At 45.4% G+C, this 23,015-nt stretch overlaps 1 protein-coding gene across 1 annotated transcript in view; it reads left to right on the plus strand.

The window, feature by feature from the left end:
• The window catches only part of ATP9A (ATPase phospholipid transporting 9A), a 555,816-nt gene that overhangs the window by 425,707 nt on the left and 107,094 nt on the right, over positions 1-23,015 (plus strand). Inside the window, exons 19-21 of the mRNA XM_085619138.1 lie at positions 897-995; positions 3,982-4,071; positions 12,039-12,183. Of these exons, the coding sequence (XP_085475264.1) occupies positions 897-995; positions 3,982-4,071; positions 12,039-12,183 (334 nt within the window). The remainder of the gene's footprint in view (positions 1-896; positions 996-3,981; positions 4,072-12,038; positions 12,184-23,015) is intronic.

A 23,015-nucleotide genomic window follows, 5' to 3' on the forward strand; every position in this document is an offset into this window, starting at 1 on the left:
TGCATTTGGAAGAGCCCAAGAAGCATGCTTTGGGGGAGGGGTGACTGTGGTGATTATTGTATTTTTTTCTCAGACAGAGAATATCCAAGTCTGAAGCTATGTGGAATGTATAAAATCAATGGGCAGCAAAGGAACTCAATTTCAAACAGTTAATCTCACAAAAGATAATGGCATTTCACGTGACCATTCTCACACATTCTACCTTATGCACTAGTTGGATGAAAGGGAGTGTGATATTTAGCTAAATGAGTTGTTTGTATGGATGGCAACGTGTTTACAAATGTGCAGGATTTTTACGAGTTAAAACAAAATAACAGGAAGAGATCTTTTTTCTATTTGCTTTATTGAAACTCTGGAAAATATTTTGGAGGTGAAAGATTGTGTACCAATTTTGTGATGCTACATCAAAAATGATCAATATATAGCTGTTTATTTTAGTATTCTAATTTTATTCTGTACACAAAAATTCACTTATAGAGGCTCATATGTTTCATCCTTAATAACCCACCAAATAATACTTCAATGGGGAAAACCCCTCTAATGACTTATTGAAGAGTGATTAGCAGTCCTAATTGATTTAAAGTTACATTTAATTCAGATGGGGATTGTTGAATCCAGGGTCTTGCAGTGGAGCCACCTTGGAGTTCACGTGTTACTGCGTCGATAGAGGCAGCAAAATCATTGGCTCTCATCTCAGTATGCACGTTAGCAAGTTCTGCAGCAAATGTATATATGGTTTGTGGTGATGTAGGGTTAAATGGACCTGAAATCTGTGGTTCCCATTGTGCTCATGGAATTAAATCTACACAATAATTCAGACTGGACAATGTGCTGAGTATGAAGTTGTGCATACTCCCTTTACAGTGTGTTGAATGTGTTACGCATACTCCCCACAGGTATGGATGCTTACTGGTGACAAACTGGAAACCGCAACGTGTACAGCCAAGAATGCACATCTTGTTACGAGGAATCAAGATATTCACATTTTCAGATCAGTGAGTATATGCGGCTTCTGTTGCACGAGTGGCCATTCGAACCAACTCGGAGAATATACATATATTTATGTTTTCATTGATAATGTATAAACAACTGTAGGCCGTATGTTTGGCTATTTTTTAAGTAGTTGGAATTTCATATGCGAATGTTCACCTGTGGCCTACAAAAAGTCATACAGTTCACTGTTTACGCCTACCATGATATTACACTATGAACCCATAGATGCATGTGTAGAGGCTGAACATATATATCACGTACTCATTTCTATATGTGAATATAGAAGACTAAGATAGATCACAAAAGTTTGTTTAGTTATAAAACCCATCCTACTTTTAAAATCAGGCTATGTGTCAAAGATTGATATTTATTTCTCTCCTGTGCTACTTGTTGGTGATTACTGCTTCATAATGATACATATTTTTGTAAACCAGTCCGGAATATTCCCTTGTGCCTTTGATTTAACTCTTAATGCTACTTAACAAAGCATATTTTAAATTCTAGTGTGCTGGAATATTATTTAAAGAAGGAGAACCTGAATTTGTGTTTAAAACAACTTGCACTACTCATGTTTTTTTATGTGTGCAGGAGGGTTATTGGTGGAGGCATCAAGCGCTTCTTTATTTTAAATACACAATATAAGCCTGGTTACCTTTTATTGTACACGCCTTGAACACATGATTTGTCACATAATCCCAGCCCTGAAATCAACTGATTTAATTTTTGTCATGGTCAAACCACTACCACTATGCTGGCGTTAATGCAGTTTGCTGTATCGTACATATGCATAGTAGTCAATTCTGGGCACCCATGGTATTCCACGCTAACAAGTTCCGCCAGCAGAGGGATCCCTCAGCTAACTCCCATTTAGGACAGAGTCTTTCAGGTGGACTTCGGTGTTCAGTTGTTTGTTACTCTGTGACATCTACTACTCCAAATACAGTCGAAGCCTTATGCCTTCAAGCAATGCTTGGGCACACAGTGTGATAAATGAACATCAACATACATTTGGTCTGATATTTTTTACGCCTACTGTTTGCAGTATTATTTTATGAGTAACTGACGACCTAAAGTCCAATTCTGATACACTTTTGCAGAACATGTTTATAAGTGAATAGTTTTCCATATCCACACTATATAGTTAGCACTTTTTGACAAAACTACCTGGACAGTAAATAGTTGTAGACAAAACACTTGAACCCAAAAGCCCACTCTGGCTAACCAGCCTTGATGGATCCAGAAGTACCACTAACATTGCCATAGATGTTGGGTTGAACTTTTTGTCCGGGTGAAGCACAAACCCTGATTTTTGAAATATGGTGCTGCACAACATAAAGTGGATACAGCTGCTTAGGTGTTCATGAGTATTCACAATGAGACTTTTCACAATTTCCTATTTTTAAAGAGTGTATGTATGTAGATGGTATTCCTATAGCAGAAACCTGGCCAAAAGGCAGCAGAATACAGTACAGTGTTAAAGACCAGCATAAAGTCAACAGGTGATAGGAGAGGTAGCTGGGTTATGGACACTCATGGATAGTGATGTAGTGGTCTTTTAAGAGCTGAGTGTTCAACTATTTCCTAGATTGTAATAGCATTGGGGCAGTCTTGATGGATATGGGGATGTTTTCCATTTCCTGTGTGCCTAGATGGAAAAGGCCAGCTGTCTTGCTTTTTTCTTGTTTGTACCTCTTAGTCTGCAGTCTGAAGGTGTCCTTGTTGCAGGAGTGCCGAGACCTACCAAAGATGAGGAGCTTGTCTGTAAGATACGTGGAAGTGCAGGCCGTGATGGTGGTGTTAATGATGCAATTTTTTTTAAAGATGTTGCTGGCAGGCAAGAGGAGCCAATGGATTTCCATCAGGATGGGGGTGATGTGATCACATTTCTTCATGTCCTGGATGAGACATGCTGCAGCGTGTAGTAGGCTCCTAAGAGTTGCCAGTGTGGTGTCTAGGAGGCTGTGTAGCATGGCATTCACACCACCCAGATGCAAGTACAAGGGCTTGAACAGTATTTTTGAAGTTGCTGTCTGGTAGAAACCGTTTCACTTTCTTTGCAAGAGGGAACGGGTATACCAGGCCTTCTTTATTTTTTTGGCAGTGTGTCCCTTTTGGTGAGGTTGGTGTCCACGATGAATCCTAGTGACCTGGAATTCAGTAATGTTGGGGTACGAAGCAGTCAAGGTTTATGCCATTGAGACAAGATTGTACTGTTTCTTCTTTGTTGTTCTGTGCAAATAATAGGAATTCTTTCTTGGTTGGTTTGAGCTTGAGGTAGGCACTGCAAAACTAGGTCTGGATGATTTGCATGCAGTGCTTGAGGCTTTGGATGTCTGAAGCAGAGAAGATTTTCAAGTGGAGTTGTGTATCTAGATATACTGGTGAATCATAATGCTGTTATCTGCGAATAGAGCACCAAGTGGCTCCATGTAGAGATTGAAGAGAGTATTGAACCCTGGGGACTCAGTAGGTGATAGATATCTTTTGGGACCTGGAGTCACACATGTGAACAAACTGGCATCGTTTGGAAATACAGGAGGAAAAACAGTGAAAGATTCCAGAATACCATCACTGTAGGGAAGAGTATTTGCTATGTATGAAGAGTGCTTGTCACAATGGAATCTAGGGACATTTTATAGGTATTGAGTCCATACTTCAAAAGGTGATCCTTAAACTAAAATTCAGTGTTGCTCTAGTCATTAACACACGAAAAGCTTATTGTCTTACATTTGTAAAATAATAGTGAAAGATATTTGTTAATGTATAGTGTGTGGATGATTCCTTAAATTTACCATGTTTGTTTAATTTACAATCTGTCCTCCAAATTAATCTTTTTCTTTGAATTGAAAATCCAATCAGTTCTGTTGCATCATATTAACACTGATGATTTCCTACACTCAGTGAAAAACTTGCATGATCTCATAAATAACATTTGCTGAGTTTTGTTGAATCACGTAACTGATTCTGAACTGGTTTATTCTCTTCTAGGTAACCAACCGTGGAGAAGCTCATTTGGAGTTAAATGCATTTAGGAGAAAACATGACTGTGCTCTAGTTATATCTGGAGATTCACTTGAGGTGAGGCAAGAATCTTGGTTTCTGAAAAAAATGCATTATCCATGTCATCTTACAAAAAATAATAGTACTCTAAAAAAAACAATTCAAGGGTTCCTAGATTTTTGCAAGGAACAGTTCTGAATGTTCACTCCCTCAACATTTCTTCTAAACCCATGCACATTTGATGCATTGCCCTTTTATGGTACTCCTCCATGTGCCCTGAAATACCTGAGCATATGCGCTCTCTCAATCCACCAGTGATTACACCATGGCTTGCCTCATCCCTACTCCTTTAATGTGGTTACTGACACACTTCAAGATCAAGACATATGCCTCCAACAAAAGAATACATCACAAGAACAGGACATACTCTGCCAACATATTCACATAAGAAAGATATTTTTCTTGTTGAAGATACTGCTTTTGCTGCAGTTTCTCTAATTTCCTTATTGAGAATGTTTCAAAATGGGTTGTGTATATTCAAAATGGAGACTGTGCCAGAGTGGGCCTATGACTGTGCATGTATGTAGCCAATTTGTAAGTACCATCAATGTGCCAGACATTGGCATGAGCTATGACACAGTGTGACCACAAATGTGTCCAGGATTAGCCAATGTGTTGGAGTGTTTGGGGCCTGAAGTAGAATGCTGCTGCCCTGCATTGCTGCTGTATTGTTGTTAGAAAGCTTTTTCAGTTTAATTGTACATGAAAGCCAGTGACATTGATTTTGCTTTCTGATGGGCGTATAATAATAATACTGTTCGGTGCTGGACTGTGATCATTCCAGAGATTAGGTGCCATTTCTTTGGACAATTCGAAGTGTAGTCCTGCCCACTTCCTGCACACCATCCCTATTGCACCACGGGCTGATGAGGAGATTGTATTGAAGAATTTGTGGGCTCACAAGTAGAGTGCTCCTCCCTAAATTGCTGCTAATTTTGAATGTAAGCATTGTTTACACTTTAGTTGTTCATGGAAGCCAACAAATGTGCCAACAATGGCATTATTTGTCTTGTGGCACATGATAATAATACCATTCAGTGCCGAACTTTGACTAGGATTATGTCAAAAACAAGATATTTCATTTGACAGTTTGAATGGTAGCCCCGCCCAATCTCTGTGCAGACAATACAGGGGCTAGCAATTCTGGTGTTTTGCTCAATGTTAAAGTGATATTATCAAAATTAGAATTATTTTAATTGGTTCAAATCGATATATACAGAGTTGAATCCATTACGTTTTTGTACATTTAACATATATTTACTAAAAGAGGTGTTGTTTTATTATGTCTTTTCAAAAAGTCCTTCAACGTAGAACTAGAAATTCTTACAATTATGCACTCATGGACACCACAAGATAATACTATATCACTTACTCAAATCCTAAAACAGCCAACAATAAGTAGTTATTTTCCAGTGTCCACTATGGCACTCATGAAAATCAAAACAAATTGAGCTTTCCTGAGCCTTTAAAAACTAAGGGTCTCATGCAAACTATTGAGGACTTTGCTCCAAATCAAAGTTGATGATTCCTTTAGTCTAAGGCTTACCATTTCAGAAAATTTCCACTTCAATTCCTTCATGAAAGTTTTTATATGCACTCTTTCGATGGGCAACACATACCCAGGTAGAATCAGAAAACACCAACTAATGTTACAATTTGCCTCACCATCCTTTCTTATCGAAGGTACACTGGTAAGATCTGATAATATAGCATAATTTGATATTGTGAATCCATAGTTATCTGTCAGGCTAATATCCATCCACAATACACTTGCATCAGTCAAGCAATCAACATCCACAGTGAAATTGATGTCTAGGCTTCTCAAAGCTGAGGACCATGATTCTAACATGATATCTTGAATTGGCCGATCCATCACCTAAACGATATGGAATTCCATTAATCAACCATGGATCTCTTTACAGTGTAATGAGTTGTTCTTATGACATTCTGTGGAAGTAGAAGAATGGAGTATTTAAAAATAATGCTAAAAGAAACAGTTCCATCTATTGATCATAGTGATGTTATTCACCTCCCCCGACCTCCCATAGCAGGACAGTCAATTTGCTACATGCTAAAAAAAAGATTTATATCTAAATGAAGCAGCACATGGCATAGTACTAAAAAGTCTGCTTCTAAGCTGGGTTTCCCCCCTCAACTCTGAAAAGACTGAAGCAAAAGCTGAAAGGGATTCTCCCACAACTGTAAACACAACAGCAGTTGTGTTTTTACCTCCATCTAGAAAAGGAAGGACCAGCTATGGTGGATTTGGTTGTACTTCTAAATTGTCAGTCCTTGCCCTATTCTTTCAAAATCAAATTCCAATTCTGATTTGGATTTAATTGGTGACTTTTATGGATACTAAAATAAGCTATTGTTATTGGGTTTTTTCTCAGTATTATGGCCTTGCCCCTTTAAATCAAACACCATCATTAATTACACTTCCTTCAGTATTAAAACTGCTACTGCTACTTAGTTAGGTTTACTTGGCAACAGAAAGTTCTTTTGATTTCAGGCAATCTTTATTTACATTTATATCTTCACATGTTTGTATGTCAATTTGGGGAAAGGCAGATGTGATAAGTGCTATGGGGATATATGTTCTATCTCCCCCTCTAATCTCTCCTAATCTCCCTGATAAACTGATCATAAATGAAAGCGCTATTGAAAATAATAATGCAGTTTCACAAAGTGACCCACTAAAATCTATGCACAGTCCGATTGGAACAAAACCTATACTGTCCCTATTAGGATAACTAAAAATGAGGGAGCCCAGGAAGCAATGCAAGATGTTGATGAAAAGCCCTCATTTGCTAGGTTCAAATTTGGGTTGTACGTAACTTCTGTTTTATCGCCCTTTCCCACATCACTAACTAATGTTAGCAGTTCCTAACCAAGGTATCACGATTATCTGCTGAAATACAGCTGAGATGACTTGTTTTTCATTCAAGGAAACAATCATACCATTTACTAACTGCAATATCATGTGTTTCATAGCAACTTACATGATAATGGAATTTTTCTTAAAAACTATATAGTACATTCGGTTGGACCAAGAGTTTACACAAAGGTCATGCCAAGAGTGCTTAGCCATACTACTTGAGGCCAGAATAAACTGACAGGTCTGTATGCTAAATTGTCCATTTAAACATGTTATAGGCTTGCATCAGTCTTATTTGACAGATTTATTTAAACCAATAAATGTTTCATAATGCATAATGTAGGTGTTCTCTATTGTTTACACCAGATTCTAAATCTGTTAATACACTACTACGATTCAGCACCAGTTAAAAACAAAGCTCATTACCACTATTGCTATGTCAGAAAAGCATTCCAGCCCAGACTGACAGGGCTCTCCCAGAGAATGTCAGTGCAGTGCCGTCTGTTTAGACTGAAAGCAGAAAGCATAGCTGTTGAAGGGGAAAGAAAGTCAGGCGAGGTGTTGGGGCTTGGTTAAGGATGGCAGGTAAGGTATTACTTTCCCATTTGGGTCAGAGAGGAGAGGTTTTATTGAGTTTCAGTCCCCCATTACTCCTATGCCTCAGCCTAGTAGCTAAATGCTGAGGCAGATGATTTTGGGGGCCATACATAACAAATGTCCTTTGTGCAGCCGCACTTAGTGTGACCTTATTTAAGTAGTCTTCCCTTTGTGAGGCTGTTCATGATGTGATAGTCACATAGATCTAGCCAATCTTTCTCTAACTATACCATTATTATCTAACACAATTTTATTACTGTATAATCCTGATTCCGATTGATCCTTCTAACCGCAGATTCCCCACCTTAGGATAATCCCTAGGCACCAAACTGAATCCTGAAAGCTTTCACCAGCAATGCTCCCACGTGCCACTAGGTGGTGCTGTGCTTTTCTGCATTGACTCCATAGTACAGTGGAGCAGAGCCACATATAAATTCCCCCCCCTCTTTCTATGTCTCTGGAGCTGATTCCACAGTTGGTCCTGGTGCACCCCGAATTTCCAGGGCCATTGGCGATGCCTCAGCAAGTTCACATTTAAGGAGATCATGCTGTCGATATGCGACTTCTCTTCCGGCCACCCTTCAGGCCATCTAGATCTTGCTGGCAGTCCTGGAAGATGGGCCTTTACTGGCCCAAACTATTTAGGATGGTCAAGATGAGACCAGATAAGTGATTTGTGCTGGCTTTGATACTGCTGATTGCCTGGGAAGCATGGTTGGGACGAGTGTGGTGATTTGCCGTCATGCGTGGCTGAGCTACTAGGATTCTCTGGAGATGTACGAGCCTTTCTCATGAATATGCCTTTTGATGGCTCACGCCTATTCCGTGAAGAAACTGGTTCTGCATTGGAACATCTCAATGAAAGTAGAGCCATGACACGCTTTCAGGGTCTTTTGACCCCCTGATGAACAGTTTCCTCAGCAGTTTAGGATTTTCTGAGCTTACTCTAGGGAGCAGAAGTATAGGCACTGTCAGTGTCCACAGACCCTGCTGCAATTACCCAGTCTGCTCAAGGGTCTGGACGTGGATCGGGCTGGCAACGTGAAGGCCTACTGATGTACTCCCAGTCCCGTTTCCCTGCCACAGGATTTAAACCCAGATCTTTGTGACTGGGGGTGAATAATTGCATTGTTCAGCATTCCATCCATCATTTGTTCCTTTTACTGCCCTAAGTGGAAAGAGTATGCCCAGACGTGGGTCCCGTGCTCACTGCGCCACTGTATTCAAGCTAGCTTGGCTGTTATTGGGTGATGCCCCGAAACCTGTCCCAGGATGCTTGTTTCTGTTCCAGGAAGGAACTTGATTGGCAGTTCGGGCTGGGCTGTTCCCATGAGGAAAAGGGTCAAGGCTGATTTGAATATGGCTGGGTCCAAACTGGGGTGGCGTGGTGAACTAAAGAACAATGGTTTAAACCCAGATCTTTGTCACTGGGGGTGAATGTTTGCATTGTTCAGCATTACGTCCATCATTTGTTCCTTTTGCTACGGTAGCCACCAAGGCTGTTTAGCTTGCCCTTAGTGGCACACAACCACCCTGTGGAAGGCAGGTTTAGAACCTTCTCCCAGGGTGATGAGCCATCATGTTCAACTGATGGGTCCTTCAAATCATTAACCATGGCTATGCCCTACCTTTTCTTTCTACTCTGTCCACCCCCCACATCAAAAGGAATCTCAGAGGAACACCTGTCCCTTCTGTTGCAAGAGGTGTGAGTTTTAATTTCCAAAGGTGCAAGCGAGAGTGTTTCAGACTCAGAAATAGGAAAGGGTCACTACTCTATTTCCTCATGCAGAAGTATGAGATCTTAGTCCTCCATCTTCTGAATGCCTTCCTGCAGAAGGACACATTCAGAATGCTCATGCTGGTCCAGATCCTGTATGAACTGGACCCTAGTGACTGGAAGGTGTTCGTGGACCTGCAAGACGCATATTTTCATAGATCTATCCTGTGATCCCTCAGACGTTACCTGTGATACAAGGTAGGCCAGGAGCATTTTCAGTTTGTCATGCTCTTTGGCCTCACCAGTGCCCCTCTGGTGTTTATGACTGTGATGGTGGTGGTCACTGCCCATCTTAGGAGGTCATGGATGCCAGTTTTCTCCTACCTCGACAATTGCTTGTTGAAGGTTTACTCGCCACAGTCAGTCATAGGCCACCTCAAGATGATGGCAAATCTCCTCACATCATTAGTGTTCACAATTAATGAGCTGAAATCACACACGACGGACTCCTTTGCAGGTGCTGCCTTTTATTGGGACTGTCCTGGATATTGTGAGTTGAAGACCTTTCCTCCTTTGCAATGAGTTCAGGACACTCAGGCTATGATCCTGATATTTCAGCCTTGTCCCTGGATCTCATGAGGGTAGCTCTGAGGCGTCTTGGCCTTTTAACTTTTACATCCTCCTTGTGGCTATGCCAGGTGGCATATGTTGGCTCTACAATGGGATCTAAGGTTACAGTAGGCCCAGCACCATGGAAACCTATCAGAAGCTGTTCAGGTCTTGAAGGAGACCTCAAATGATCAGAATAGCTACTCAACTGCAGTTAAACCAGCAGCAGGCCCCTCTCCTTTGACCATCCAGGGAGGACAGTGGTGGCGGACGTGTCAGTGCTGCATTAAGGAGGTCCTTTGCGAGAGGTAAAGATCAGGGGACTATGGTCCCCGATAGAAGCCTAACTTTATATCACTTGCTGGAGATGAGTTTTCTCATGGCCTTCAAGCCCTTCCTTCCATCCATCAAAGGGAGGGTGGTGCAGGTTCTCATGAACAACACCTTCTTCATATAGTATTACAACAAGCAGTGCAGAGTGGGGTGCTGGGGCCTGTGCAAGGAGGCTTCCTGGGTCTCTGGGGCTGCTTGGATCTTTAATGAATCTTCCTGATCCTGAACTGCCTGTGATTGTCTTTGAATACCACAATGGACGATCTCAGTAGACGATCTCTGTCAGACCACAAATGGTGACTACATACCAAGGTGATGCAGGGCATATTTCAGCTCTGTGGAGAACCCTAGCTCGCTTTTTTCGCCACAGTCAAGAATGTGCAGTGTTGAAAGTTTTGCACTTTGGAGTTTCTGTGAGAACCCTAGCTGGGATGCGTTCCGGCTGAAATGGAACTCTCAACGCCTGTATGCCTTCTCTTCTCACTCTCTCATGCTCTATGTACAGTAAAAGATCAGGAACAAACAGGTCCAGTTCATTCTATAAGCTCAAGATTGGGCCAGGACCGTGTGATAGGAGCTTCTGGGCATGAACACCTGTCCACCATACAGGCTGCCACTTCAGGAGAATTTCCTGTTTCAGCAGGGTATTTCACCCAACTCTGCGCAATCTACACCTCCATGCATGGAGACTGAGCGGCTGCAGTTGACTGAGTTTGATCGCTGACAGTCGCCCTTCCATAAGTCCATCTTTGCTGAGTGATAAGACATGTGGCTTGGTGGGATATCCACAGGATTGACTCTTTGAAATCCAAGCTGTTGGATGTTTTTTTTGTTTGTTTTGTCTTTAGTCCACCAATGCCTTGCATTGAGCACTGTTATTTGTCATCCCTTTTGGTGTTTACTGGATCAACCGTCCTTGTTTAAATTACTTCTTGTGATGAGGTTAGTTAAAGTCTTAATGTTGCCCATGTGCATGCCCTTCACGCCGATGCATAACTGTTAATTGTGTCTCTTGAGTTTGAAGACTATCTTCTACATTGCGATTACTCAACTCATCAGGTAAATAAGCTTCAGACACTATTGGTGCATCTGCCTACAAAATTGTGTCCTGACAAACTTGTGTTTGAGAACTGGGCAGCTTTCTTGACAAAAGTTGTGACGCCTTTCCATGTTAATGAGTCTATCACACTGCCTATTTTCTTAGCCCCTTCTCATCCCTCAAAAGTGGAGGAGAGGCTTCAATGGCTAGACCTCAAAAGGGCTTAAAGATTTTATGTTGATCGTTAAAGAGAACACAGCTGTTCTAAACTAGGACCCTAACAGTTCCACACACTTGCCAACAAGGAAACATTGTTTGGCCTAGACAGTGCCAAATTATGGCATTTGACTCTATAAGGCAATGGCCCTGATAATGACCCACCATAGCTCTGACTACACTTAACCAAGCCCATGGCCACGTTATGTTACAGCCATCGCTGTTACAGGGTAAGACTTTGGGTATCACAACATGCATGTATTTCTCTATTTTACATGAGGTGCTCATTTTCCCTTTGATGCTGGCCATTCACTTTGAACAGCAAAGTGCCTTCTATCTCTCATTAGCATATGAACCTGAGGCTTAGGTGGCAAAATGCAGGTGTTTCTATAGGCACCATACATCAGCATATATGGTGACCAAGAAGGGGCAGGAAGCACCTGCTCACCATGCAGGCTCTTCTACAGCATGAAAAAAGGGTCAAGGCTTTCTAGTTAAAGTACATGGGGAAAATTTAGCAAATCATTTTGCTCTCCATATTTGTGGGATCGTATTTGAAAGGTTATCATTTATGAACTTTTTTTTCCTTGAAACAGGTGTGCCTAAAATTTTATGAATATGAATTCATGGAGCTAGCCTGCCAATGCCCTGCAGTAATATGTTGTAGATGTGCTCCAACTCAGAAGGCCCAGATTGTGCGGTTACTGCAAGAACGGACCGGAAAGCTTACTTGTGCAGTAGGTAGGAAAAAAATAAACTTTATTTTTCCCCTAAAGTTTTCAAATATATAATTTAAACTAAAACTCTTCCATAAAGTATCAAGAAAATGTATAGATTCACACACGGCTTCACAGTTTAAATTTGTTGGTTGATAGTACACTGTGTTAACTCTTGCAAAAACATATTTCCTTTTTTATTTAAACGATTTTTATGTTAAGTAAGCCAACTTCCATACGTTTTGCAAAAGCTTATGTGGGACCATTCGTTCATCATAATTATGAGATTCCATGCCCAAATGTATTCCAAATCATGCTCCATCCCACACTGTGCACACAAATAGTGTTCATAAGTCACTGACCCCCAGTCTGGTGATTCACCTGAAGAAGGTGGATGGGAGAAGATCTGTTTGATAGGATGTTGCTTTGAGAGGTTGTAGAAACTTATTTGGTTCTTTAAAGATAAGGGTTTGAAAGGCATGCTTGATGGGGATTTTGGGATCTATATGTCTGAGTGAAGATGTGTTCAGTTTTGGGGATCGTGTCGATTATGTTAAAGTGTTGATGTTAGTTGATTTCTCAGTTGGTTGGGAAATCATGAGAGGTGAGAATGGTTTTTGCCAATGTGTCATTGCTTTGAAGAGTGTTTCACTTTTCCAATCATCTTCAGTGATGTCTGTGGTGTAGTTATCTCACTTGCCATCTCATAATGGCTTGTATTCTATTGGTTCATGTACTTTAAGTGCTAGTGGGTCTCTGAGAGTTATCGATGTGCAACAGAATTTTCACATTTTTATTTTTGCACCTTGGTGATATTGAGGTCTTGTGTGTATTGGGCACTGGATTTATATCTGACCTTGATGAGAAGGTGTGCATGGGTGTTGAGAACAAAGCATGAGTGTGGCTTTAGGAGTGCAGCAGATCGAATTTACATTGTTGATGTGGTATACCTTGATTGTGGCAGTGGGATGTAGTCATTTACAGAATTGAGAGACCAGTGTTTGCCGATAAGTCCAGTTGAAATGCAGTCAAGTGAGAAGGAGAAGTTGAAGTCCACCTTGTGGCCAAGAATGAGAGTGGATTAAGCGAAGTGAAATGTTAGGTTAAACAAGGTGACACGTTTGAGAGAATCTCTGATAACTTTAATACAGTGGGAGGCTTGAAGTTGCATAAGTGCATGCTGCTTATAATAGGGTACAGGAAGAACAGTCACAAGGAGGCAAAATGCTTGTTGAAACTGAGAGTAGGGTAGACCAGCAATGCTAGTGGCAGAATGGGGTGTTGCATGTGGGAAAGAGAGTGAGTCTTCCTATTGAATTTGCTAGAACGGTGCTTGCATTAGCTGTGGTTTTATCTGTGCAGCCAAGATTGCATGTTTGAGTGTCAATGGTGAAATCGATGAGTACTTGTTTGACAATGGTCCGTGGTTGGTGTGTGATCGATGAGAGCACTGGATGGTCTTGTGCACTTAGTGAAAGTGATGTTATCATTCTTGAAAGAGGTCACAAAGAAATACTCCAACGCTATTTCATCATTTAAAATGGTGTTCCTTTTTATTTTTCATATTTAATTGGGTGATGTATGTACAATTTGAGAATGAATCGGCAGGCATGTGTGTTGCTCAGACAGCTTATGTCCATTAGCTTTTTCAGGCTGATAAAATCAAAACAAAGATGTGGTTTGATTGGTACGAATTAAAAGTTAAAACCATGGGTTTGTGTAGTTTATGACGCAGTTACTTCCCAGGTCGCTATGGTTGGAAAATTCTAAGAGGGATGCGGGAAACATCATGATTGACTGGGGAGCACAATACACATTTAAAAAAAAAAATCATTATCATAGATTTTAAAAGCCACTGGAACTATGGCACAGCCTATTACCTTTTTAGACTGCATATCTCTTTTTTGGATGTGAACAGTTTTAACAAGAATGAATTCAAGTACAAATAAAGCAGTGTTTCTGATGGAAACTTCTAACTGCAGATTCCTCACCAGACTGAATCCGGAAACTCAAAAAGAAGTGCTCTTGCATGCAGACTGGTGGTGCTGTACATCTCCGTGTCTACTTTATTCAACTTCGGAAGTGAGCAGCGTAGGCGCATATACGTGCCACCCATGTGTGCTGACATCAGTTCCTTTCTTTGCTTTCACATGCAGATCCAGAGCGCCGCTCCTTTTCTTAATTCTTTGAAAAGATTTTTTTCTTAACAGTTTTATTCTCCAAATTCTTATGTACAAGCAAACATGTCACCCCCTAAGACTAGACGGTTTACACTTTTTACGGACTGTTGCAAACAGATGTCTGTAGCAGATCCTGTGAGGTGTCTCTCTTACGTTTGGGTTTGGTGCATGACTCCAAGGCCTCTGACGACTGTGCCCAGATGAATCAAAAGCTATCAGTGAACGTGAAGCGTAGCTCTATGTGACAAAAACACCACAAGACTCTAAGCAGGTCCCACTCCTGGCCAAAATAAAGAGTATGGACCTGATCCCTTTCCTGAATTTGTTCACTTGGCAGATCTTGTGGTTTAAGTCCCTTCCTATCACTCTCCAGAAAACATTCCAGGGTATCACTGTTTCTCCGAATCCCGCTCTGACGAATAGCCAATTCCACGCATAGTTCCAATGTATCTTAAGTTCCTGGGTCCGTCGACAACGTTGCAGCATGTCGAAGTCTTTAGAGGGTGCATCTTCGGCTTGCTTCCGATTCATCTGGTGTGCCTTTGAGCCTACGGATCTACTGGAACCTCCAGTCCGGTTACCATTGGGGCATCTGTCCTTTGTACCATCTGTGCCCCTTGAACCTGATTCAGGTTCCACAGCAGCGCAGAGTTCAGATGCGGTGCCAAAATTCTGTGTGGGTCCCTTGGACATCGACACCGGCACCAACAGTTCCAGAGGAGGATCCACAACCTATTGTGGTATCCACCTCTGAGCCAAATTTGTCTCTACCTTGATCAAGCCAGTGCCAAGATTCCAATGTGACGCAGGCAATACTCAATCCCTTTGATTCTGGCACTATACCAATGCTGTGCAGATGTGCACAGACACTGCAACAGCCTTTTGGCTCAAACCATGACAAGAGTAATTCATATGGAGAGGACAGTGAGGGTGATTGAGAAGAGTTTCCCCACACTATGATGAGGATAATTGGTACAGAGTGCTACAAGATACCTGACCCGGTACTGGCTTTGTTTCCCTAATCCTGGACCAGGAGCTGAGGAAAACACAGCCTTTGGGAGAACTGCTGAACTATTTGACCTCTTCCTCCCTACTATAGAAGTAAAAACTCATATTCTTACCGGGCGTTGACAAAACCTCTCCTAACATTCTATGAGTCCCTCACTGATATTCTTGGGGTCATGGACAAAGCCATGGTCTAGCCCTCCGGTCAAAGCCAGGTTGCACAAAGCCATAGGACAGCTCCAGACAACCCTGACTTTTAACCCAGTATCCAACGCCTGTAAGTTTGGTGGTGCAGGCCTCCATCAGAGAGTGGAAATGTATGAAAATGTTTGGTAAGAGAATGTTTTCATCAGCCAGCATTTCGTTGAGGCTAGTAAATGCCAACTGTCTTCTAGGATGCCATGTACTCTGGGAAGTAGTTGGTGAGATCTTACTGGCAGCCCTAGAAGACTTACGAACCTCCTTGGCCCAAACTGTTCAGGGTGGCTGGTATTCATGAGAGTGGTTTGTCATGCTATAAGTTCATCGTCCACGCTGGCCTAAAGTCCTCTGATTGTCTAGGAAGGGTAATGAGACAAATATGGTGGGCAATACCTATGCATGGATAAGATTAACAGGCTTCTCCTGAGATGTCTAGGCTTCTCTAATGGACTTACCATTTGACTGGGTTGGTTTCCCACCCACCCTAGACCAGCAGCTTAGACAAGCACATCCTTTGTGACATTCATTAGGAGAGTTGTGGAGTCTTTAACCTCTACCTCTCTACTAAGGAAGTAAGGTGAAGTCAAGCCAGGAGAGTATTAAAAAGAGATGAGACACGACAAGCTCTATGGACTTTTCAACACCAGTACAGCAGTCCTCCAACAGTTTCTCGTTTTTCGGGATATGCCAAGTGGTTGGTGTAGCTGTAATTTCAGGTCCCGCTGCCTGCACAACAGGCCTCCTAACCCTTTTGGAGGCGGGGTTGTGCTCACAGCAAACAATGAGCTGGCCATCAGGTTAAGCATACGTCCTAATCCTCTGCCCCTCCGGCATAACTTCAAAACCTCTTTTTTGCACCCTTAGTGCACACAGCTTTCTAGTATGAGGCAGCATCAGCCACTTTCTTCAGACGTGGCAGAGCATCACATCTGACAGGTGGGTCCTACAAGTTGTCCAGTGAGGCTACACCCTTCCATTCCTTTTTACCTGCCAAACCTGCTACCTCCATCAGAGCAGCTTTCGAAGGACCATCCTGTTGATTTTGCACCAGGAGGTGCAGGTCCTTGAGGGTCAAGTTGGGCCATGAAAGTTTTTAGTTTACTGTGATCCTATTCTGCTCCACCGGTATCCCTTGGGTATTCACAAAGGTCATGATGGTGGTTGATGTCTATCTTTGAAGGTCAGGGTCCCAGTCTTCCCCTGCCTTAATGACTGGAAGTTAATGGCGGTGTTGCCATAGTCAGCTGTGGATGGGGACAGGGCTAAGGAGCCAATGAGGACGGACGCGTGAGCCGGGAGCTCCGCGCCGTCCCCACCGATTATCCTGGATTGGGAGCCGGTATCGACCATCGGAGAAAGGGGGATTGCCCCCGTGGGCGCTGGGGGCCGACGGAGGCGTCATCAGGCGACATCTAACTCCTGTTGATGCACGGAGACTGGAAAGAGCGCTGAGTCTGGCCTGAGCGCTCTCAAAATGGCGACTGCGGCGACCGTTCAGTTCCCTCTATGAGCCGGGAGCAGTGCGTCAGACCGAGGCACTGGAGATTGAGAGAACCTTTCTGGGGTGCGACGAGCGCCACTCACCCTCTGAACTGGCAGGACATTACGCTGTGTATTGGGCGGGATCCGCGGAGTCACGAGCACTGTAGGTGTCGGCTCGGCTCCAGGAGCGCCAGGCAGTGAAGCGGCAGGAGGAGGAAGGAGTGGGTGAGGCGCGGACTGCGCTGGTCCGAACCTGCTTGGCAGTTCGGGGCTGGACTGTTCCCATGAGGCACAGGGTCAGACTGATTTGCATATGGCCATGTCTGAACTGGGGTGGCATAGTGGGCTAAAGAACGGTGATGGATCAAACCCAGATCTGTTGACTAGGTGTGAGTGTTTGATTGGTTCTGATGCTCCGTCCATCACCACCCCCTTTTGTACCGCTTTGTTTGCCATAGGTTGGCAGGGTATGCTCAGATGTGAGTCCCTTGCTCACTTTGCCACTGGATTCAAGCAAGCCTGGCTGAAGACGGCTGAAATGCCAGAAACCGGTCCTAGGAAGCTTGTTTCCGGTCCAGGGAAGGCATAGCTTGGCAGTTCGGGGCTGGACTGTTCCCATGAGGCACAGGGTCAGACTGATTTGCATATGGCCATGTCTGAACTGGGGTGGCATAGTGGGCTAAAGAACGGTGATGGATCAAACCCAGATCTGTTGACTGGGTGTGAGTGTTTGATTGGCTCTGATGCTCCGTCCATCACCACCCCCTTTTGTACCGCTTGGTCCGACCGGAGGGGGCACACAGCGCACTGAGCGGCGCTTCTCTTGCTTCGGCCCCGCTCAGTGGACTTTGCGGGGAATTGCCCTCAGATCTGAGCCCCCCTCTTGCAAGCCCAAGTGTTCCTAAAATGGCGTTGGCGGCGCCTGGGTAGCTGCATTTGTGTGCCCAAAGGTAAGATTTGATCCTGGCCAACTGAGCCTGGGAGGCAGCTGGGAGCGCTGAGCGGCACTCGATCCCCTGACCTGGCAGGAACATAGTAGTGCATGCGGAGCGGGTGCTGGGAGTGCTGCTTCGGCTCCAGGAGTGCCCGGTTGGGCAGTGGTGAGCGGTTGCCGGAGGAGTGGGCAGACATACAGCCTGTGGTGGTTTGACCGGCGGAGGCTTGTGGAGGTCGGAACGGCGCCTCTCTCGTCTGGGCTCTGCATTGTGGACTAGCTGGGGGAGCAGCACGAAGAGTCGGCCACCGTTCTGCAGGCCCTGAGGATCGGAGGACTCTGTGCCAGGGAGGAACATGAGAATATCCCCGGAGTACGCCTGCGGCGGCTGAGCTCTGCTGAGAGCACTTGGTGGAAGTCTACACCGGCAGAGGGAGGTCCTCGGAGGATCAGGCACGCAGAGGCTGCTGGGCTGAGCCGGTTGCGAGGGCTGGAGCAGAGGAACCTGCGGATGCTGCAAGGTCGGGAAGATTGAAAGGGGAGGCCACCATCCCTGGGATGCTGGAAGTCCAGACGGACTGCTGAGCTAGCTGTTGTGCTGAGAGGATACAGGAAGTGGCGAAGGATCCCCTGGTGCGCCGATAATAATACGGTGAGCGGTCCGATAGGAGCACTGGTGAGTGGGGACCCCCCCAAGGCGGGTGCCACCTGGAGCTTGCGACTAAAGCGGACGAGGTGAGGGAGACGCTGACAAATACACCGCTGTTGGTGCCCTGGGGAACTACGCCCGATGGGGAAACCACAAGGCAGGCAGGGGGGGCGCGCGGAGCCGGAGGAAGAGGTGGCGGAACAACGAAAGCAGGACGCAGTGGAGTCGCAATCAGAGGGGATGATGCAGCAGCAGGTTGATCAAATCCTTAAAGCCATCACGGACACCAGGGAAGTGCTTCAACAGGACATTGCACAGGTGACAATGAGGTTGGGCCTCCGAGCAGATCACGGTAAGCTAGTTGACTGCGTGAAACAGACTGAGACCACATTGGAGGTCCTAGAACCTACCCAGAAAGCATTGGAAACTCAGATGGGAGAAGTCAATCGCCGCTTACAGGCCCTGTAGGCGGAATAGACGGAACAATGTACGGGTGGTGGGCCTACTGGAAGGCGTGGAAGGGGCCAATATGGTGGATTATCTTGAAAATTGGCTGCGGACTGAGGTTGCCCCTGAGGGCTTGACCCCCTTCTATACCTTGGAAAGAGCGTATAGGGTGCCGGCTCAACCGTTGGCGCCTGGAAGGCCACCTAGACCGGTGGTGGCGCGCCTACTCCATTATAAGGATAGGGACCTGCTTCTGAACAAGGCTCGCACCTCAGGCCCTTACAGGGTGGATAATAATAATAATGTGACACTGTTTCTGGATTACACGTTCGAAGTGCAGCGCAATCTAGCGTGGTTCCTAGCGGTTAAGAAGGCACTCCGAGATGAAGGCATCCAATATTCGTTGATGTTTCCTGCACGCTTGAGGGTGACAATGGACGGTAAAACATATTTTCACGACGGCCCAGAGGAGGCATGCAATTGGCCGGAGTCCTACAGAGCAGGTTTGGGCGAAGCTTGGCGTGGATTGGGGCAGCTGACGGAGGAGCCACGTCTGCGCAGAACGCGGCGCACTAGACGTCGTCCTGGTGCTCAGAGACCCACAACGACACAAACGGAGAAAGAGAGATCGGCAGCGTTGCAGGCTGTGATGGAAATATCTCATGTACGAAGAGCAGTATCAATGGGGGCGACGGACTCAGAGAAGGGGTCAGCAGGGTCTGACACAGATGAGACTGATATGGGAAGTGTTCCACTACCGCGTGTCACGCCTGGGATGGCAGAGGAGATCGTTGATGCCTGACACTGTGAGACTTTACCATGAGACTTTTAGGGGGTACAGTTTAGCGCTAGCCTCCTTCTCTCCCGGGGGGTGGTCGGGATAGTACTCAGTTGTGGTGACCAGGGCTGGGGGGCGCTTGAGATATGCGGCTCCCTCAAACTGGGGGGCCTCAGGTGGCATCGAGGCTTAATCGTTAGTGGGGTATGGTGCCAGAATCAGGTGGTGTTGTGGGCCAGATTCTCTCGGCTCTTGGGCACCCCTCCAATTTTGTTACTTGAGTGGTTCTCTGGTAGATACCAGAGGAGCAGTTGGTTAGATAGTTTGGATTGGTACTAGACTTTTAGAGCCTGTTCCGGGGTGGGGTTGTTGGGGGAATTTGTGGGTTTCTTTTGGGGCAGTAAGAACCACCGGTGTGCCAACGAGGAGAGTGTGCAGTTACGTATGAGACTTAGGGAACATAATGGGGACATCACCTGATTTAAAATGCATTACGTGGAAAGTACGGGGGATACACACAATGTTGAGATGCCACAGGGTACATGCTTGTTTGGTGCGTAGGGGTGTGCAGATAGCTTTTCTTCAGGAAACCCATGTTAAAGAAGCTGAAGGCGTGGCATTGCAGCGTAGATGGAGAGGGCAGCTTTTTTATACAATGTATTCAGCCTTTGCTAGGGGAACGCTGATATGGGTTAGGGCTGGGGTCCCCTTCTGACCGACACAGCAGTTAGTGGATCCAGAGGGGAGATTTGTGGCCGTGATGGGGCGAGTGATTGGTGTGGATGTGACGTTATGCAGTGTATATGCCCCTAATGTGGATCAGGCAACCTTTTTTGCCCACCTGTCGGGGAAGTTGGCGCCCTATTTGACTGGCCCGGTGATGTTGGGAGGTAATTTCAATTCTATAACAGACACTAATATGGATAGGTCTCACCCTTCATTGCCCGAAGCACCTATACATAGAATTTCTAAAACCAGACAGGGCTGGCAAGATAGGTGGGGGCTCATAGACACATGGCGAGCACAGCATTTGGGGGAGCGAGATTACTCTTACTTTTCTACATTGCATGACTTGCATGTACGGTTGGATGCAATATTATGCACCCCAGGCATTCACGCAAAAGTGAGAGACAGTGAATATCTCGCGAGGACAATCTCAGATCATAACCCGTTATTGCTGACGATACACTGGGTTCGAGAGAGGCCCATAATTCCTGTCTGGCATTTGCACCCAGAGGCATTGGAAGACCCTGTCTTCCGCGCGGAGATAGAGGCAGGCATAGAGCACTATTTTCTCGAGAATGAGGGCACGGCGTCGAACTTGGCACTGGATTGGGATGCTTTTAAAGTGGTGGTATGGGGATTATGCATAACTAAAATGGTGGGAGTACAGAAGGCGCTATTGCGAGATATAGAGATAGCGGAACAACGGTTGCGAACCACGGAGAGCGCCCGCCCTGAGAATCCGGGAGCACAAGAGGAAGTCTCGAACGCTAGGGAGGGAGTGGCAACCCACACAGAGCAGTTGCGCTGTTTCGACCATAGGGCATACTTACGTGGGCGCATGCGGAACGGGATAAAGCGAGCACACTACTGGCCTGGTTGGCCAACCCGGCCCCTAGGGGTACGCCCCTATTGGCTTTGGCCTCATCGACGGGAGCATCGGTGTATACCCAGCAAGGGATCAATGGGCTGTTTTTAGAATACTATGCCGAGTTGTACAAGAGTAAGTTTAGGGCCACGGGAGATGCACTGGAGGATTTCTTGGCAGATATAACATTACCGCGGCTCGAGGAGGAGCAACCAGATTGACTAGGACAGGAGATCACTTTGGGGGAAATAAGAGGTGCGGTTAAGCATATGGCCCGCAATAAAACACCGGGTACAGACGGGCTACCTATTGAGTTTTACTCGACATATCGATTTATTGGCCCCTAAGCTACTGGCTGTTTGTCAGGAAGCTCGGCAGATGAGACGGCTACCTGCCTCCACCCGAGAGGCTATTATTATCCCTCTGTTGAAGCCCGGAAAGGATCCCCTGGATAGGACGGTTTATCGCCCATTATCTATGTTAACATCTGATTATAAAATACTCAGTAGGATTCTCGCGACCCGGCTCCTCCCCTATATGGTGCAGTTGGTCCATAGTAATCAGGCGGGATTTATCCCGAAATGCACTACGGCCACTAACGTGAGACGCCTACTCCACATATTGGGGGAGGATCATAATATGGTCCCCACCGCAGTAGTCCTCTCTGTAGACATTGAAAAGGCATTTGACAGCCTGGAATGGCCATACCTGTTCCGGGTTCTGCGCGCTCTTGGTCTTGGGGAGGCTTTTGTGGGATGGACGGAGATTCTTTACAGGTCAGCGACAGCTCGAGTGCGGACGGGGGCGACAATTTCCTCCTCCTGTTCAGTAGGGCGGGGAACGCGGCAAGGATGCCCGCTTTCTCCGTTATTGTTTGCCTTAGCCATTGAAGAGCTCTTTAACAGTCTCGCCTAGGAGGTATCCTCTGGATCTCTCCTTGATCCCCTTCCCCACAGGATCTGGAAGGAGCATGGACCTGAACTATTCCCATGGTTGCGACAAATATGCTGTCAATCTCTGAGTGAAGGAGTAGTCCCTGAGGTATGGAAACAGGCAGTGGTAACCCCCCTGTTGAAGAAGCCATCCCTGGATCCAACAACACCAGCCAATTTTCGGCCCATATCCCTCCTGCCGTTCCCCATAAAGATCTTGGAAAAGATTGTTAGTAAGTCCCTGTCACGCTATCTTGAGGAAAACCACCTATTGGACAGGGACCAGTTTGGATTCCGGCCAGGCCATGGAACGGAAACCGCCCTGGCAACAGTGCTGGACAAGTTACGAATGCGAGCCGACAACGGTGACTCCTCTGTGTTGGTGTTACTGGATATGTCGGCCGCATTCAACACAGTTAGCCATGCAGTATTGATAGCAAGGCTGGAGAGATTGGGGCTGAAGGGCTGTGCCTTGAAATGGATGCAATCATATCTATCAAATAGACAACAGGTTGTAACCATGGCGCCATTTGCCTCCCCTAAGTCTCCGGTCCGCCATGGAGTGCCTCAGGGCTCGGCAATAAGCCCTATCCTCTTTAACGTCTACCTATGCCCTCTGATTCCCATCATAAAATCATATGGGATTGACCTGGTTAAT

This window comes from Triturus cristatus, chromosome 7 (assembly GCF_964204655.1).
Source record: "Triturus cristatus chromosome 7, aTriCri1.1, whole genome shotgun sequence".
NCBI classification, from domain to species: Eukaryota; Metazoa; Chordata; class Amphibia; order Caudata; family Salamandridae; genus Triturus; species Triturus cristatus.